This window comes from Lygodium microphyllum, chromosome 10, assembly GCF_053477565.2.
Source record: "Lygodium microphyllum isolate KBCC chromosome 10, Lygodium_microphyllum_v1.1.10, whole genome shotgun sequence".
NCBI lineage: Eukaryota > Viridiplantae > Streptophyta > Polypodiopsida > Schizaeales > Lygodiaceae > Lygodium > Lygodium microphyllum.
The window spans coordinates 161096142-161113018 of NC_141144.1; the positions used below are offsets into that span (position 1 = coordinate 161096142).

At 44.9% G+C, this 16877-nt stretch overlaps 1 protein-coding gene across 2 annotated transcripts in view; it reads left to right on the plus strand.

The window, feature by feature from the left end:
- The first annotated feature begins 2248 nt into the window (after nucleotides 1-2248).
- Nucleotides 2249-16877, plus strand: part of NUDT3 (nudix hydrolase homolog 3) — a 231830-nt gene continuing 217201 nt past the window's right edge. Inside the window, exon 1 of one of the 2 annotated variants that reach the window (XM_087687068.1) lies at nucleotides 2249-2451. In XM_087687068.1, coding sequence (XP_087543194.1) covers nucleotides 2369-2451 — 83 coding nt within the window. In that variant the 5' untranslated portion in view covers nucleotides 2249-2368. The remainder of the gene's footprint in view (nucleotides 2452-16877) is intronic. The other variant, XM_087687069.1, reaches the window with a different exon arrangement.

A 16877-nucleotide genomic window follows, 5' to 3' on the forward strand; every position in this document is an offset into this window, starting at 1 on the left:
TCTTCAGCTACACTAGCCTTGTAAGATTGGCTTTCAAGTTTGCAAGAGGCATCTATTGTTCTTCCATCGTATTTCAAAATTGAAGTTGATATCTTTTGACTTTTTTTCAATTTTAGGTTTTTTTGAAGACTTCATATTATTTTTTTGTTATTTTGGGACATAAACATTTGATCTTTGTCCATAACAACAATATTTTCTATGGTATTTGTGTTAAATATTGTGATTATCTTGTGCTCTAATACTTCCTTTGAAGACAATATTTCTAGTGTTCTTATTGGAATTGAGGGTGAAATTGGAAAAGCTCAAAACTTTCATGTTGTATTATAGTTTTTTTCGCAATAACTACAATAAGTATGTTATTTTTGGATGCTTTTATTGTTGAATGTTCCCCCTTAAGTGTTCTTTGTATTCTTGTTTGAGTTGTGAGAAAAAAAGAGAGAAATAACTCAATACCTTTTCATTGTGTTGTTGCTTTACCCTGACTATTTGAGGCACTAAAGGCTATTGGATTGTATTTTCTCTTGGGTTGGGTTGAGAATCATTTACTTTTCTTCATTGAATTCAATGTCTAGTCAAGGTCAATATCATATATAGTCACTCCTTTGCTTCATGAAGTTGGGTTATAGCTAGTGTTTCATTGTCTATCACTCGCCTATCAATGGTTGTCATCTTCCTCCGCATTATCACTTGAACTTGAGCTAAAATCAATTGCATCTTCATACTTGTCCTCTAGCTTTGTAACCACTATTCCCAACCTTTTGATTTGCTTTAAACTTGAGCAAGACTTCAAGTTTTCACCATCATCATCATCATGGGGTTCATATGTCTCTTCAAGATAACCTTCAAAAGATTCCAAATTACTCCATGCCCTTTCCAATTTTGAATCTAGCCCGTTCTTTGACGCTATGCAAATCTTCTTTCAAATGCCATGAAACTCTTTGTGTAGATCTAGTGTATTTCACAATGATCACAAAGATAAGAACAATCTTTTGCATTATGCCCATACTCAAAGCATATTGTACACCTCATCCTCTTATTCTTTGCCATTTTCAAAGCATGAAAAGCCAACGTTCAAACTTGAAAGCATGAATTGCTTGAGAACTCTTGACTAGAAAAACTACTTGAGATTTGTTTGATACATGATTTGCTTGAAAATTATTTGATACATGCAATTCTTTGAGCTATATACAATGTAGGAAACTACATGAAATATTGTTTTATAAGAAACTACACATGAACTGCTACATTTTCTAAATTGTATGATTGCTTAAATTGTTGCATTGCCTAAACTACTCGAATGCTTGAACTGCTTGATTACTTGAACTATCTGATTGCCTGAATACAAGGCATTGAATACTGTTTGCCCTATAGGATACTTAAATACATGGCATTTGAATGTAGGGACATGAAACCCTAAATATGACAGTTATGATTTTTGACAATTATGGTTATATATCATATTTTAGGGTTTGCTTGCAACATTCAAGATCCACATAGAATAATCTTTGTTTGCATGTATGGAAAGTTCTATTGGAAATGATCTCCATTTGTAAAATTTATTAAGATGCTTGAAGGTTTATTGTTGCACTATATTTCTTGGTTTCGTTATACCAATTCTTGGAATTTTAGGATGTAGGTTTATTGTTGCACTACATTTCTAAGTTTCATTATACCAATTCTTGGAATTTCAGGATGAAAACAAGCTCATCATAGAAGTCTCAAAACAAAAATATGAAACTTGAGCTATTTCCATTGCAATGATGGCTTGAAAATTCTCTTTTGTACTATTAATTCTTACGAGAATTGTGCCCAATCTATCGAGATAGTAGAAGGAGGTAGAATTATCAATTAATACGGCTAAACTTGGACACGAAGATCATAAAAAGAAGAACAGGAAACAATACAAAGAAAGTAGAGAGGCAAAAATAAGGCAAAGAGAAGTACCCATATCTTCAATTTCTCCAACAAGAATACATTATGTCATAATGGATAAGATAAGAGAATACAATAATAGAATGTAAATACTTTCCCTCTTCTCAACTTCCTTTTACCATGACAATTTAGCTTCCATAAAGATGCAAGCAATAATGTCATCTTTAGACCTCAAGATAATGTGACTTAGCCTCTTAAGAGTACATATATATGCTAAGGATAGAATGTAAGTGTGCTAGTGCATTATGCCCAGGGTACTTTGGAGCTTTTTATTCCCTTTTGTTTCTTAAACCAATTTGAACATGTCTCAAGAGTCCCAATTCTTAGTTCTTAGGAGACTCTTGCACTCTTTTTTTAGCTCTCTTTCCCCTTAACCATCGAGTTGTGTCTTGGGAGGCAAAGGAGCAACAAGCAAGACAAAGTCACCTGAGGTCTCATGGCATCATCACACGAGAGCTCTGAAGAATATCTCGACGTCCTTACTAGTGCAGGGCTCCATACCGGCATCTCTAAACCCAGGTCCTTCTCTTTCATTCCAAGTAGGTAGTAGGGATGTTATTTCCTGGTTGAAGAGAACCTGATCGAGCAAGTAACCATACGAGAGAGAGAGAGAGAGAGAGAGAGAGAGAGAGCGAGCTTCTCCACCGGAAAATGTTCAGATCTCTTCTTAGAGGCGTGTCGATCGATCATTATGGCAGACGTGTTTAATCATATCTATCCAAGGTATAAGAATCATGTTGGTCTAACTGGATAGAACGAGTTGGGCTCGAAGGGTGACAGCCTGCATAGAAAGCGTTGGCCGGGAAGAGTGCCAGCTATCCTTCTCTTCCCAATTCAGCAAGCAATGGAAACAAAGGTGCAGAGGGGAGTGGGCAGTGAAAAGAGAATGAACAGGATAAAGATGAGCACCAATGATCAAGATGATCCTACACTTCATATACACCTGTCATGTTGTCTCCTGTGATAGTTGTCTGCCTCGGGTGATCAGTTCTCAGCTTGTTTGGGTGGTATATTGCTGCATTTACAAGAATTCAGCCTCTAGACTGCTGCGATTTGGTGAGCAGCCTGCTGCCCTTTCACATTTAGCACTCTCTCAACTTCGACTGATGGTTACAAGACTTGAAATCCGTCTTCGGTGGACGTCACTTTTCGGCATCATTTGCTACTCTGCTCTTGAGCGTTCTGTACACTCGTCCATTCAATTATAACATTGATTCATTCACTTCAAAGTTCTCTTCTTTCTCTATTTGTGTTTGTGTTTTTGCATTTTAAATTTGCACCTCATATCGCCTGTCCTCAGGTGAATGCCACTTTGTATCCTAATACGTCCTTAGGGGAATTGCCACCCTTTAACATTTTGCCTTCTAAATACCGCAAGTGAGTATTTGGGATTACGGTAAAGTGTATCTGTGAGAGTGCGCAGTGAAGAGAAACACAGAGAGAGAGAGAGAGAGAGAGAGAGAGAGAGAGAGAGAGAGAGAGAGAGAGAGAGAGAGAGCGGGAGAGTGATGGCGGTTGTTAGCATGCTGTCCCTGCGCCGTCCGCCGAAGCCCTAACCCGCCTGTTTCGTCGTGTCCTGCCTGCGCGCGTCCTCCTGCACGTGGGGGTCTACCTGTGGAGGCGCAGAACTCGCCTTCGACGCCAGTGCCCGCCAGTGCGCCGTCGTGTTCTGCCTGTCATCGCGCTGACCAAGAGAGAGAGAGAACCAGCGGGTCGTGCTCGTCGACGGTGCCCGTCTGTCCTATCCGCCATCTGACCTGCTCGCCATCAGGCCTGCGCGTCGGTCCTGTTCGCCGTCAGACACGCCCGTCGCCTGCCCCGTCGCCTGTCCTGTTGCCCGCCTCTGACGATTGCCTGCCCTGTCGCCTGTCAGACGCCATCACCTGACAGACGCCCTCGCCTGCCAGACCTGTCCACCCTCGCCTGTCGGACGCCGCCCTCTCCTGTCAGACGCTGCCCTCGCCAGTCAGCCGCTGTGGTGGTCGCCCCAGGTAACACATCGTTTGTGGCCGCGTCTCGCAGGGCGCACTGATCTTTTCTTCCCCTCAGCGAGAGGCAGCATCCTCTGTTTGTGCCTGAGCCTGCGCCTCTCGGTTCTGCGACCTGCACACGGAGACAGTGCAGCCTTGCCTTTCCACAGACACAAAGAGAGAGAGAGAGAGAGAGAGAGAGAGAGAGAGAGACAACAGTATGGCTGGCCTGGATATGGATTTTCTAGATCGGACGGTGGCAGCCCTTGGCCCTGATTCCGATACAGAGGAGCCGGAGGATATGGTGCCGTGCACGGAGGAGATGCCTCCGGGTTCTGTACTGCCACCTGCGGGCAAACGCTCCAAGCATACTTTTGACGAGCCAATGGGTCCTCAGGAACGTTCCTATGCGCAGGTTGCCTCTGATTCTGTGGATTCGCAGGAGATTGACTGGGAGCATTTGCTGGACTTTGCCAATACTCTGCTTGCAGCATAATAATGAAACTTTTTCTGACACGGGAACTGATGATGTGCTGGAAGCCACGGTGGACCCGAAATCAGTCTTGCGGTCCTTCTCGGTGTTTTATGACCGTGCAGTTATGCTTTTCTTCACTGGCACGATCCCAGTGCTTTCATATATTCGCCAGTGGATGCACCATTTATTGCAAGGGGAGTGTGTTGAGGAGATCTTCCTTGGGCCTCGCGGCTTTTATGAGGTGCTGTTGAAATCGGAAACACATCGAGTTGAGCTCCTGTCCAAGTTGCCATTATTCTTTGATCGCCGCTTGGTCCATGTTGTACCATGGCGCCCTATGGCCGACTTCCAGCAAATGCGTCAACGAGAATGCCCGGTGTGGGTGGAAGTGGAAAATTGTCCGGCGGTCTATTGGCCATTGTTGAAGGATGCGATGGCAGTTGTGGGAACAATGCTGGTTCCCCCAAGCCTCAGGGCTATGAATCGAAACTGTTTATGCATGTTATGGGACACGGCCAGGAAAAGGCCTGCGTGGCTTCGCCTCAATTGTTCTGGCATGCATCCTTTGCATATTCGCTTGAAATGGGGCAACTTTGCAGGACACTGCTTTTCATGTGGTAAATTGGGGCATTTTATGGCCGAATGTCCTGAAAGGCAACCGTCTTCCGAGGATGCGCAGGTTGTGCTGCCTAAGGATGACATGGTGCTTGATGCCCCGACACAGGAGGCCCTTCAGCCACCTAATGTCGTGGATAAAGGCAAACAACAGGTCCTGGGTTTGGATTCCCGTAGCACTGATTGGATTGAGGCACGTAAAAAAAAAGATAAAAAGTTGGATGCAGGCCTGGCGGATGCTGGGCCTAATGCTTCACAGGATTCCGTGCGCACGTATATGCGCAGGAAAGAAATGTTCGCTTCACAGCAGGCTGCGCGTACTATGGCCCCGTTTGCCCCCCGTAATTAGTCTACAAGGAAAGTCTATACAGACGGCCCCAAGGGCCCACCTGCTAAGCTGGCGTTTGATACAAAAGGTAATGTGATTACACCCTGGGATCGGCGTTATCCCCGCCCCACTCCCAAGGCAGTGGATTTTCCTTCTACCTCTAAAGCAGGTCGCCAGAATTCGTTTGCAGTATTGGCTGATTTTCTGGATGAGGGTGTCCTAGATGCTCTCGCGGAAAAGGTGAAATCAAGGCAACAGGCGCCTCGTTCCTGACTTCCTTTTTTTGAAGATATATGAAGATAGCCACGTGGAATGTGCGAGGCATTTGCTCTCGCCATAAGCAACATGCCATGTGGACTGTCTTGCATGAGAACCAGTGGGATGTATTGTGTGCAGTTGAGCACAAAAGTCACGGTGAAGCAGGAAAAGTTGTGGATTGTCATGGATTCCGTCTGTTTTATGCAGGGACATATGCTACGCACTATTCGGGCGTGCTGATGATTGTCCATGAGAAATACCAGCCTGTTCTTGTTAAAAATGATGTGCAGGGCCGCTTTCTGGTAATCGAAGTCTTATTTGAAGGAGAGATTTTATGGTAGCTGGGCCTCTATGCTCCGAATGATCCCCCATCCCGACGGGATCTTTGGTCGACTTTGCAGGGCTCCATGTCACTTGGCCGAAGGGGGTTTTTGATGGGAGATTTCAATATGTGTGTTGACTCTTCTCAGTCCACTTCAGGGCATTCGGTAATGGATACGCCGGAAAGCCGGGTGTGGAATTCCTTTGCTTTGCGCGTACTTAAGCAAGATCTTTGGTCGTGGCTTCACCCTTCTTTTTCAGGGTTTACTTTTCATTCCGCACAATATGCAACTACTTGGTCGCGGTTGGACCGAATGTATATCATGCAGGGGGATGATTTTCTTCCCGAGATGCTGGAAATGAAGGTCTTGCAGCAATATGCGTTGTCGGACCATTTCCCCCTCCAGCTTGAGATGCGGGCACAATCTATTGCACCTTTTATGCAGTTGTTGGATAGGCTCCCTTTACGTTTCAACTCCTCTTATTTGAAGCATCCAAATTTTCAGGGCTATATGCAGCAATTGATTGAGAGGTTCTTATTGGACTTCGCCTCGGAGGGCTTGGCTTCATTTTCACGACTGCTCTCTAATGTGCAGCGGGTTGCTCGGCAGCATGGGATTCATCATGCCTCTCTTTGTCGCCGACGTCGACATGCAGCAGAGGACTTACTGGCTTTGGTCCGTTCCTTGCTCGTGGATTCCCCAGATGATGATTTTTTGCTGTCACTGGAGAGACGTTTGGCCTATCTTATTCAAGTGTTTCAGTTAAAATCTTATCAGCAGGCCAAGCTGCATAACTTGACTGACACATTGCAAGATAGTGCCTGCCAGTCTCATAAGTTCTTTCGTGTCTTGCATGCTTCTCCGGCTCGTGAAAATATGACTAGACTCCAGGATTCGGAAGGTCGCATGGTCACTGATCCGCAGACCATTGTCAATATGTGCAGAAATTGTTTTATGGAACTTCTTGGTTCTTCTCCCTCGCCTTCTAGCCAGGTTACGCATGCCCGCTCGGTCTTCTATCATTTGGTCCGCCAGCAGGTTCCACTTGATATGCAAGCCACTTTGGAGGCGGATATTTGCGAGGAGGAGGTTATGGATGTTTTGTTGCACCTGCCTAAGGATAAAAGTCCTGGTTGGGATGGTCTCACTAATGAATTCTTTGAGAACTCGGCCACGCAGTTGGTGAAGCCATTGGCGGTCATGTTTCAGCAGGTTTGGGAAACAGGGGTCATGCCTTCCTCATGGAAAGAAGGCCTTATCAAACTGATTCCAAAGGTCCCTTCGCCGTCAAAGTTGCAACACTGGAGACCAATTTCTTTGATGGGCTCGATGTATAAAATCTTCTCCAAAGTGCTGGCGAATCGGCTTCACAAGCACCTTCCAGCTATTGTGCATCCTCTCCAATATGGTTTCATTAAGGGCCGCAACATTCTGCATAATATCTTAAATGTGCAAATGGCTATTGACTATGCACGGCACTCCAGTCAGGAAGTGGTATTGATTCAATTGGACTTGGAAAAGGCGTTTGACTATGTGGACTGGTCTTTCATTGCAGATCTCATGTCTGCTATGGGCTTTGGTACTCGCATGTCCCGATTGATCTACACCATTAGTGCTGCGGCTTCTTCAAGAGTTATGCTCAATGGTGGGGTTACAGAGCCATTTGTCCTTGCACGCTCGGTCAGACAGGGTTGCCCTTTGAGTCCTCTCTTCTTTGCCCTGGCGACTCACCCGGTCCTTTCAATGTTATCCTCAATGGCGGCTTCTGCTCAGCTGGCAGGATTGTCTCTTCCTTTGGGGCAGCACTTCATTAGCCAATCTTTGGCTGATGACATCTTTATGATTTTGCGGGCGGACAGGGATAACATTCGAAAGGCATTAGATGTTTGGACGCTCTTTGGTCAGGCCTCTGGTCTTCGCATCAATGCCTTTAAGTCAGCCATTCTCAGTTGCACGGAGCCTGGTTTCCTGTGGCTCCATTGTCAGGCATCTTGGATACCCATTGGGGGTGGATGTACGGCCAAAGGACCTACTGGAGTGGATTTCACAAAAACTGGCGGCGAAGTTTATGTATTGGAAGTCGCAAGCGTGGCCATTCCATGTCCGCCTCAAAGTGGCTCAGACAATTATGCTACCAATGCTAACGTATTTCCTGCCATTGCTGCCGTGGACGCCTACTACTTTGAAGGCTCTCACTCATCCCATTCGTTTCATGCTATGGAAGAAGGATTCACTACAGGCAGACATTTCGTGGATTTCATGGTCACATACATGTACCCCTAAACGCATGGGTGGTGGAGCTATTTTGGATGCAGAAACTCATATGCTGCCTCTTCGTTGGTCTCTTTTTCGTGCCATGTGTGTGGATCATCACCCGTGGACCATCATAGCCCGTTATTTTCTTGAGGACAGCGGGCTACGCCATGGTAACACACGGCTTCGGGCCTCCTGGTGGCATGTCCTTAATGCTGACTCTCGATTTTCTAGTCCCTCTTCCTCTTTGTTACTGCACTTGGTCGGCTCTTGGAAAGTGGTGCTCCAAAAGGCCCGTTGGCATCCAGTAGGGGACCGCTTGCAGACTAACTCCTTTCAGCTGGAATTGTTGGCAGCATCGAGATTACTTTCATGGGAAGACAAACATCAGCTCAGACCGAGATTTAACCGCATGGCCCGTTTAGGTGTGACTTCGATTGCGGATGCTACCCTTGCCACTCGCAATGTCCTCGCATCGTTTCGGACTGCTAGGAGACTTTTCAGGATCCCGCGCGGATACCGTGGTTTATGGGGAAAGCTTTTGTCGGAGCTTCAGGGTAGGCAACCCTTTCCTGCCCTGGCTGTGGATCGTCCTTGGCAGGACTGGGACCTTGCAGGCCGGTTGAGTCTGGAAAAGGCCTCTACTAATCAGGTGTATCATCTTCTCATTCAAGATCACCGATGGCTGGGTGTGAAAGCTAATACTGTTTGGGGACTGCGGAAATCGTTGTCATGGTGGCAGGCAACGCTGATGGAGGGCTGGCTGAATAAGGCACCTTTCAAATGCAAGGTCTTTCTTTGGCGGGTAATGATTGGTGGTCTTCCTCTTGCCTCGGCCCTTTCCAAGCGTTGAATCTCGAATGGCAATTGTTCTTCTATACCACTACCGCGGAATCGGCCCGACATCGTTTTCTTTCTTGCCCGCTCGCCAAGAATATCTGGTCACTCTTGTCGCAAATCTGGCGCGCAGTGGTGGGGTCCTCACTAACTCCTTTCGATTGGGTTTTTGTGCGCCCAAAGTACCCCACACTGCCACAGTTACATATGAAGATCTTATTTCACTTTTTCAGATACTGGGGATGCTGGCACATTTGGACCACGCGCAATACTTTTCTCTTTGATTCGGCCTCTAATGTACCGAGACATATTGCCAGGCTTAAAGGGCTCTTGCATTGGCAGCTAGATCTCATCCGGCACTCCGACTTGCTCCCTCGGGAGGATTTGCATCCCTGGCATATGGCAATTGCCTCTGGGTCATTGTCATGATTGGTGTAACCTTTTTAGTGCATTAGTACGGGGATTTCCCACACGTTGGCCTAGGGCCCTCGTGTCTCTTGTAATCATGTAATCATGTAATCTTGTACCTTTTTTCCGTAATTAATACAATTACCTTTTACGAAAAAAAGAGAGAGTAGTTTATTATCATCCATGGAAGGCTAAATTATGACCCATGGGACCTTTCTAGATATACAATGATTCTCCTCCCTCATGGTAGGAAAGGGTAGCTACGGTGAAAGAATGATCTATGTAGCGTGGTTCTCCCGAAAGCATAACATGCGGGTGATGAGAGCCCCTACCTTCGATATAGGAGTAATGGCCAGAAATTGGTGAAGTGGCCCCTGCAAAGGGATATCAAAGTCAGCCCGTATGTGTGCATATGCTGGGCATGTCATAATCATGTGCTCATCTGATTCTACACTCTGTCGTCCACACAGCTTGCATAATCTCATCTCTCTTGCCTGTCCACTTCATGCACCTGTCTCGATCAATAAAGTGTGTGGTTGAGTTCGAAGTCGTGTAATACTATGTCTAAATACCATTGAGAGCGGGTTGGCTATGCATGGTTGCGTGTGTGTCTCTTATATGTAGGATTCCCAACATGAAGGATAGATATGCATACTGTAATAAACAAGTTTGCGAGAGAAACCTAGGCCTTGATCTGAAAGCTCTCCGCAGAAGCAAGAAGAACAGTAGGTTAAGATAACATCGAGCACAACAATATCAGTTCAGTCTCTAGAAACATCTATGTCAAAACCGAGCGAGAGTGGGCAGATCAGATAACTTCACAAAGTTCTGACATGGTGGAAGACACTTCTAACCACAAGGAAGAAATTTAGTTATGTAAGCTGTCCGATGAAGAATATCACATGATCATGGCTTACAGATAAAAGAAGATTAAGGAGCTCGACCGAAGGATTTCCCTTTATGAAAAGCTACTCAATGAAGGTATACATGATTTTCTCTCTTCAGATTTTGTGCGTAAGTCCGATGATGTTGCAGGGCCATCGAGACCTCCATCAGGGATGGGCTCCCCTTGTTGGAAAAAGGTATCCAGAATTCCATTCTTTCATCCTCTTCCGTCTACTCTGGTGCAAGGTACTTTAGATTTATCTATTGTTCCTTCATCTTTTACCGCTTCTATTTTGCAATATACTGATAGAAATCATGAGGAAAAAAGAGTACAGTCTGTTGACTATGGAAAATGTTCTTTTGAGGATCAATTCTTGTATGTTAACACACGTCGTGGGGATTATAAGAAAAAGCTAGGTACTTCTTCTACCCTTCCTTCTTTTTAGTTTACTTCTCAAAATCAGAATGAATTTGGTGTTCCTATTTCTTCATTACATGGTGCATGTTGATCATTATCTTTTCATTTTCAATCATTCAATCTTTTCATTTTCAATCATTATCTTTTTATTTTCAATCAGAATGAATTTGGTGTTCCTATTTCTTCATTACATGGTGCATATTGATCATTATCTTTTCAATCATTCAATGGAAAAAATGAACAAAACGCATCTTCACCTTTCACTTCACAAATTCAAAGCCCACCCATCTCACCATCTTCTGCCATTGCTTCTCCACTTCCATTCACACCATTCACGTTTCCATTTCAGACACCTCATGTTGCTCTGCACATCACACCAGGGGGTTATGGAAACATAGGCATACCTTTTAGGACCTTATCCTTGCCTCATTCGGGTGGTGTTTCACCTTCTTCTCACACACTTTTGGGATGATTGCAGCCTAGGTATTCCTTCTAGTCTCTCCCGTATGTAGATCAGTTGGTACCACAATTTGTCTCCATGGCCTTACCTAGTGGAGCTTCTAGTCATCTTGTTGTGCCCCAGCCTCCAGGGCTTCCATGTCCCAGTGCCTCCACCTACACTGACATCTTATGGAAACATTCATGTTCCAGTGCCTTCGCCTCAATCGACACTCATTGGACATTCGCAGCCCATTTTTGCCTACCCACCTCTTCCACCACCACCACCACCACCACCACCACCACCACCACCACCACTACCACCACCACCATCTTATTCCACCCATCCATCTTACTCCACTTTCCTGACATCTCATGGTTCTACCTCATCTTCAGCCAAGCATGCATTCAATGACAAGACTCGTTTGAACAATGGGTCAAACTTTACCACTTGGTCGAACTTGATGAGACATGTCCTTGATGCATAGAACCTATGGGATCCTGTGTAGGGGTTGGAAATCCAACCCGATCTTGCACTTGTTGCATACGAGGTCGTCTGCTCATGGGAGGCTAGGAATGCCTGCGTTATTGTGGAGTTGATGTAGGGCTTATTGCTTGAGTTTCATTCTTAGCTTTAACATTTTGACTTAGCATCAAAGCAATGGGTACACTTGACTGACCGCTATGTGACTCGTGATAGGACCCGTCATATCTGTCTTGACCATGAGCTTTAAAATTTCAAAATCTTTGATCGGGATGACTTGAAAGCCAAGTTGACTGAGTATCAGCGTTTTTTTGCCGAATTTTCCACTATGGGGACTCCCAAGTACTCTGACGATCATGTCACATTGTTTCTAAACATACTCCTTAGGATTTCTACTTTCTATGAATTTGAGTATGAGCTGTTGCGTCATGCACGGTTGTTTGATCAATTTCATATGAATAATTCCTTAGAGGGGGCTCTTGTTGCTCATTCTTGCAAGTAAACTCCCAGTCACAACTTAAACCAGGGTAGTAGAATGTACCTAAAAAGAGTAGGTATTGTCAGAGATAGATCAAAAGGCTAGCCATTTTGACAACGAGTGTCGATCAAAGGCAAGAGACACAACACCAAAACCTAAGTCTCAGACCCCAGCCCCTTAGTCGGGCAACCCCTAACAGGGGAGGTAGGGTGATAGCAAGGGGTAGTTTGAAGCTCAGACTAACACTGCCACCAGTTAGCCATCTAAGTCAACAACGTTCTCAACTCTAGAGGGCTTGTCTGATTGGTTTGCAGCAGCCCACATCGTCTTCATAGAGACATCAGATATGAGTCTTGTCCATATCTGTGAGTTGTCTCCTGACGAGATTTGTGCAGAGGCCCACGCGTCACAGCCGAGCACTTTAGCTCCTGTTTGGATTGCGGACAGTGGAGCTACACATCACATGACTTCTATAGAGGACATCTTCCGTACCCGAGCCCCTGCAGCTGGGTGGGTCTGCATAGGAAACAACTCCTCGGTCAAGATTTAGGTTCAAGGTTGCGTCAGTTTTGCCACTGGCAAGGGTCCGAATCTGGCTTCGCTGGACAATGTATATCATGTTCCTTAACTTGGGGTGAACTTATTATTTGTTTAGCAGCTTTGCCAGTTGGGACGAGGAGTTTTCTTTAGAGCAACCATAGTCGAGGTCCTTGACTCTCAAACTGGTTTGATGATTGCTCACGATGAGACACAGCCTAATGGCCTATACCATATGACATACTTTTTGACCGAGCCGATAGGTGGGGGCTCCATGTTCCATAGCTTCCAGGCATTTGTCACATCTCGGGAGCCTACGAACAATGAGCGTCTTTGGCATTTTTGCTTAAGGCATCGTGGTTATGACTCTCTTTATAAGTTGTCACACCGTGAGCTGGTTGAGGGCCTTTTCCACCTGAAACTAGCTCGTGATGTCTATAAAGCTTGTTAGCTCGGGAAGCAAAACCATACCCCTTTCCCTCACCAGTCCACATCGTGCTGAGACATCTCTTAGATTGATTCTTAGATTGATTCATGTTGATCTTTGTGGGCCGACATCCACTGTTGCCTTGAACGGCACGTTACTTCTTTTTGATAGTGGATGATTATTCTAGATACATGTGGGTGTACTTTCTCAAGCATAAGTCAGATGCTTTCATATATTTTTCTGCTTGGGTGTTGTTGGTTCATAACCAGACTGGATGTCGTGTTTGTTGCATGAGGAGTGATAGCGGTGGTGAGTTTATCTTCCATGAGTTTTTTGAGTTTCTACAGTAGCATGGCATCTATTGCAAGCTTACCTCCATCAACTCCTCCTCTAAAAATGGAGTCGTAGAGCATAGGAACCTTACAGTTATGAAAATGGTACGCTCTATGCTGTTCATAGCAGAGCTCCCTGAGTGTCTTTGGGTCGAGGCTGTTAACACTATGGTGTATATCCTCAACCGGTGCTCGACTGCGGCTCTTCCTCAGAAGACCCCATATGAGGCATTCTTTGGCTCTCGGTCTGCTATTTTTCACTTTAGAGTCTTCGGGTGTCGTGCCTATACACACACACGCGCGCGTGCGCGCATGATGATAAGATAGGAAGCTCACTCCTCGAGTTGATTTCCTTATTTTTTGTTGGATATTCCTATGAAGCGAAAGCCTATTGTTTGTTCGATCCTCGGACAAATAAGGTGATCATTCGGAGGGATGTCGTTTTTGACGAGAGGGATATCGTGCAATCCTTTGTACCGGATTTTGATCTGATTTCTCCTTCCATATCATCGGAGATTGTGCCTACTAAGCCTAGTCTACTTTCTACTCTTGACATTCATGCAGATTCTTCAGCTCCTAGGCCCCCTCTGCAAGACCCGTTACCTCGCTGGTACCAGCAGAACATGCGGGATTCGGGGATCTTACCACCGGATTCCACCCCAAAGGGACCTAGAAGATCTGCCTGGCTTTCTCCTCAGGCATCATTTGTGTCACTGTTTACAGCTGATTACATAGCGCATTTTGAGTCGGATACATGGCAGGAGGCTCTTTAGCATCCTTAATGGCAAGAGGCCATGGAGAAGGAGCTAGAGAGTATTGACCGAAATGAGACTTGGACATTGGTGGATCGTCTGAGCCACAAGAAAGTCATTGGAACAAAGTGGATTTTTAGGACCAATCTAAAAGCTAACAGAACTTTAGACAGCTTCAAGGCTCGTCTTGTAGTGCAAGGGTTTTGACAGAAGCATGGCATTGATTATGAAGAGACCTTTTGCCCCTATTGCGCGGTTGACATCTTTCCGCTTGCTTCTCGTGCTAGCCGCTCACTACGGTTGGCCGATACATCAGATGGATGTTAAGAGTGCCTTCCTGAATGGTTATCTCGAGGAGGAAGTCTATGTGGAGCAGCCACCGAGCTTTCCTTCTGGAAACTTGCGGGATAAGGTATTCCGCTTGTTGAAAGCTCTTTATGGGCTGAAGCAAGCACCGTAGTCTTGGTTCCATAGGATGGATGAGTTCTTACAGACTCGTGGATATCATTTTACCCCTTTCTTATGACCCGAACTTATATGTTCGATCTATTGCAGAGGGGTCAGCTATATCTTGCTATATGTTGATGACTTACTCATCACAGGCTCAGATTTTGCTGCCATCATAGAAATTAAGGCAAAGCTCAGTGTTACCTTTGAATGACAAACCTTGGTTTGTTGTCCTATTTCTTGGGGATGGAGGTAGTTCGATTTGGGGGTTGTATTTTTGTGTCACAGCAAAAGTATGCACTTCAGCTTGTGGAACAGTGTACTACAGATCAGACACGTGTTAGAAGTCAAGCTCAGTAGGTACGTCTTTATGTGTGACCGACATCTGTGACAGCTAGGTGTGTGCTGTCTCCATGCGACTACATTGAATAAGTCGGGTTTGTGTTAGTAGGTGACCTGACTAGAGTTAGTCAGTCTAGTCAACACTAAGACTAGGTTACTTTACATTGTATTGTGTGCTTTTCAGTTAGAGTGGAATAATGAAGAAAACTATGGGAACCTGAAGGTTCATGGAGATTGAGTTTCCTTGTCTCTCTCTCTCTCATCTTAGAACATGGTATCAGAGCATTGCCAGGTTGAGCTCTCTGGAGTAGGAGGAAGTCAAGAAGACTTGCAGGAGTGGAAGATCAAGGGTTCTTAAAGATCAAACAAGCTGTCATTGTGATGGAAGGTAGGCATTGTGTGATTGCTTACTCTATGGTTCAAGCTACTGTCTGTGGCTTGTTTAGAGCCTTGCGAAGGGGGTATTAAGCACTAATGTGTGCTCCATCATCATCACCATTATCAAATCGAGCTGCTGGAGCAGAGGACAGATCTGCGCAAACTGCGCCTGTATTCTGCAGACATCTTCGTGGCTGAAAAACATCATATGCAAGTGATATGAAGTGGCTAAACGCCTGACAGAGACTAGTGGAAGGTACTTGAAGAGTACAAGGTGTAAATGCTTATGTGAGAGCTCACCTATGAGCTGAGAACAGAGACTGTAGGTCTGCAACAAACAGTGGCCTGCTGTATACAGGCATTACAAAGCATGTATGCATTTATGACATGAATCTGGAGCCCTCAAACATACCCAGAAGCATCAATGGAGCAAAGGTATATGCCAGGAGGACATATGTACTTGATGAAATGCATTTGAGCTGAAGTTGCTCACTGAAATCATTCAGATCTGAAATATGTTAATGGCTGAAAACTGTCATACACAGTGAATGACAAGCATTGTATCTTGCTGAAGCAATACATGTCACTTTGGAGCTTCTATCACCTATATGAACTGACATATGCATGTTGAATGTATGGAGGATTGAGGAAAGCATTGGATGTTGCTGAATATTCAAATCTGAACTTGAAATAAGTCCCTTGACAGTGCTTGGGCTGGTTGTGAATAGTCATGGTTATGAACAGTCATGTACTCTTTGACAATGATTAATGAAGACAGGTTGTCTATGCCTACTCAAATGCTCATGTATTGAACTTGCCACTATAAAGTAAATGTATGACATGTCTTGAGGACTTTTGAAGCTGAAATACATCTTGGTTGCCAGAATATTGGTTGTTGGTGATTTGTAAGCAAATTTATGTCACTTATACTTGCTGGTTATGCACTGTTTTGTGCCTCTCTGCTTATGTCTTGACTGCCAAATGTACTAGCAACTATTTGGGAAGTTTTGGGACATGTATGACATGAATACCACTCAGTTTTGACCTTGGAATTGCTGTTGGTTACTCACAGTTTACAGTTTTCAGACTGCATGTATTCACCCTGGCAGTGAGGTTGCAGAAGCTTAAGCTGAAGCAAGTACATAGCTTATGTATTGACAGTTATACCTACAGCTGAGACCACTTGTTTGTGGGCTGTTTTGGGTTATCAGTGGGCTGAATTACCCTGGTTTTTTATTGCAATTAATTGCAGAAAACTGTCATAAACTGTTGTGGACTGAACTTGGTCAGTGATACTTATCGACTTGCAGGGAGTCAGGCACTTGATAGACAGTCTATTGCATCATGGCTAATGCACATGGGACTGACAATATCACTCAGATAGTTGGAGAAAAGTTAGACAACAAGAACTTTGCATTATGGAAATTCAGGATGAAAAACTTTCTGGTTGGCAGAGGTTATTGGGATCTATGTATAGGAGATGAGGCTGCTCCTGAGTTGCCTGCAACGAATCTAACTATTGAACAGAAAAGAGCTTATAGGCTAGGGAATGAGAGAGCA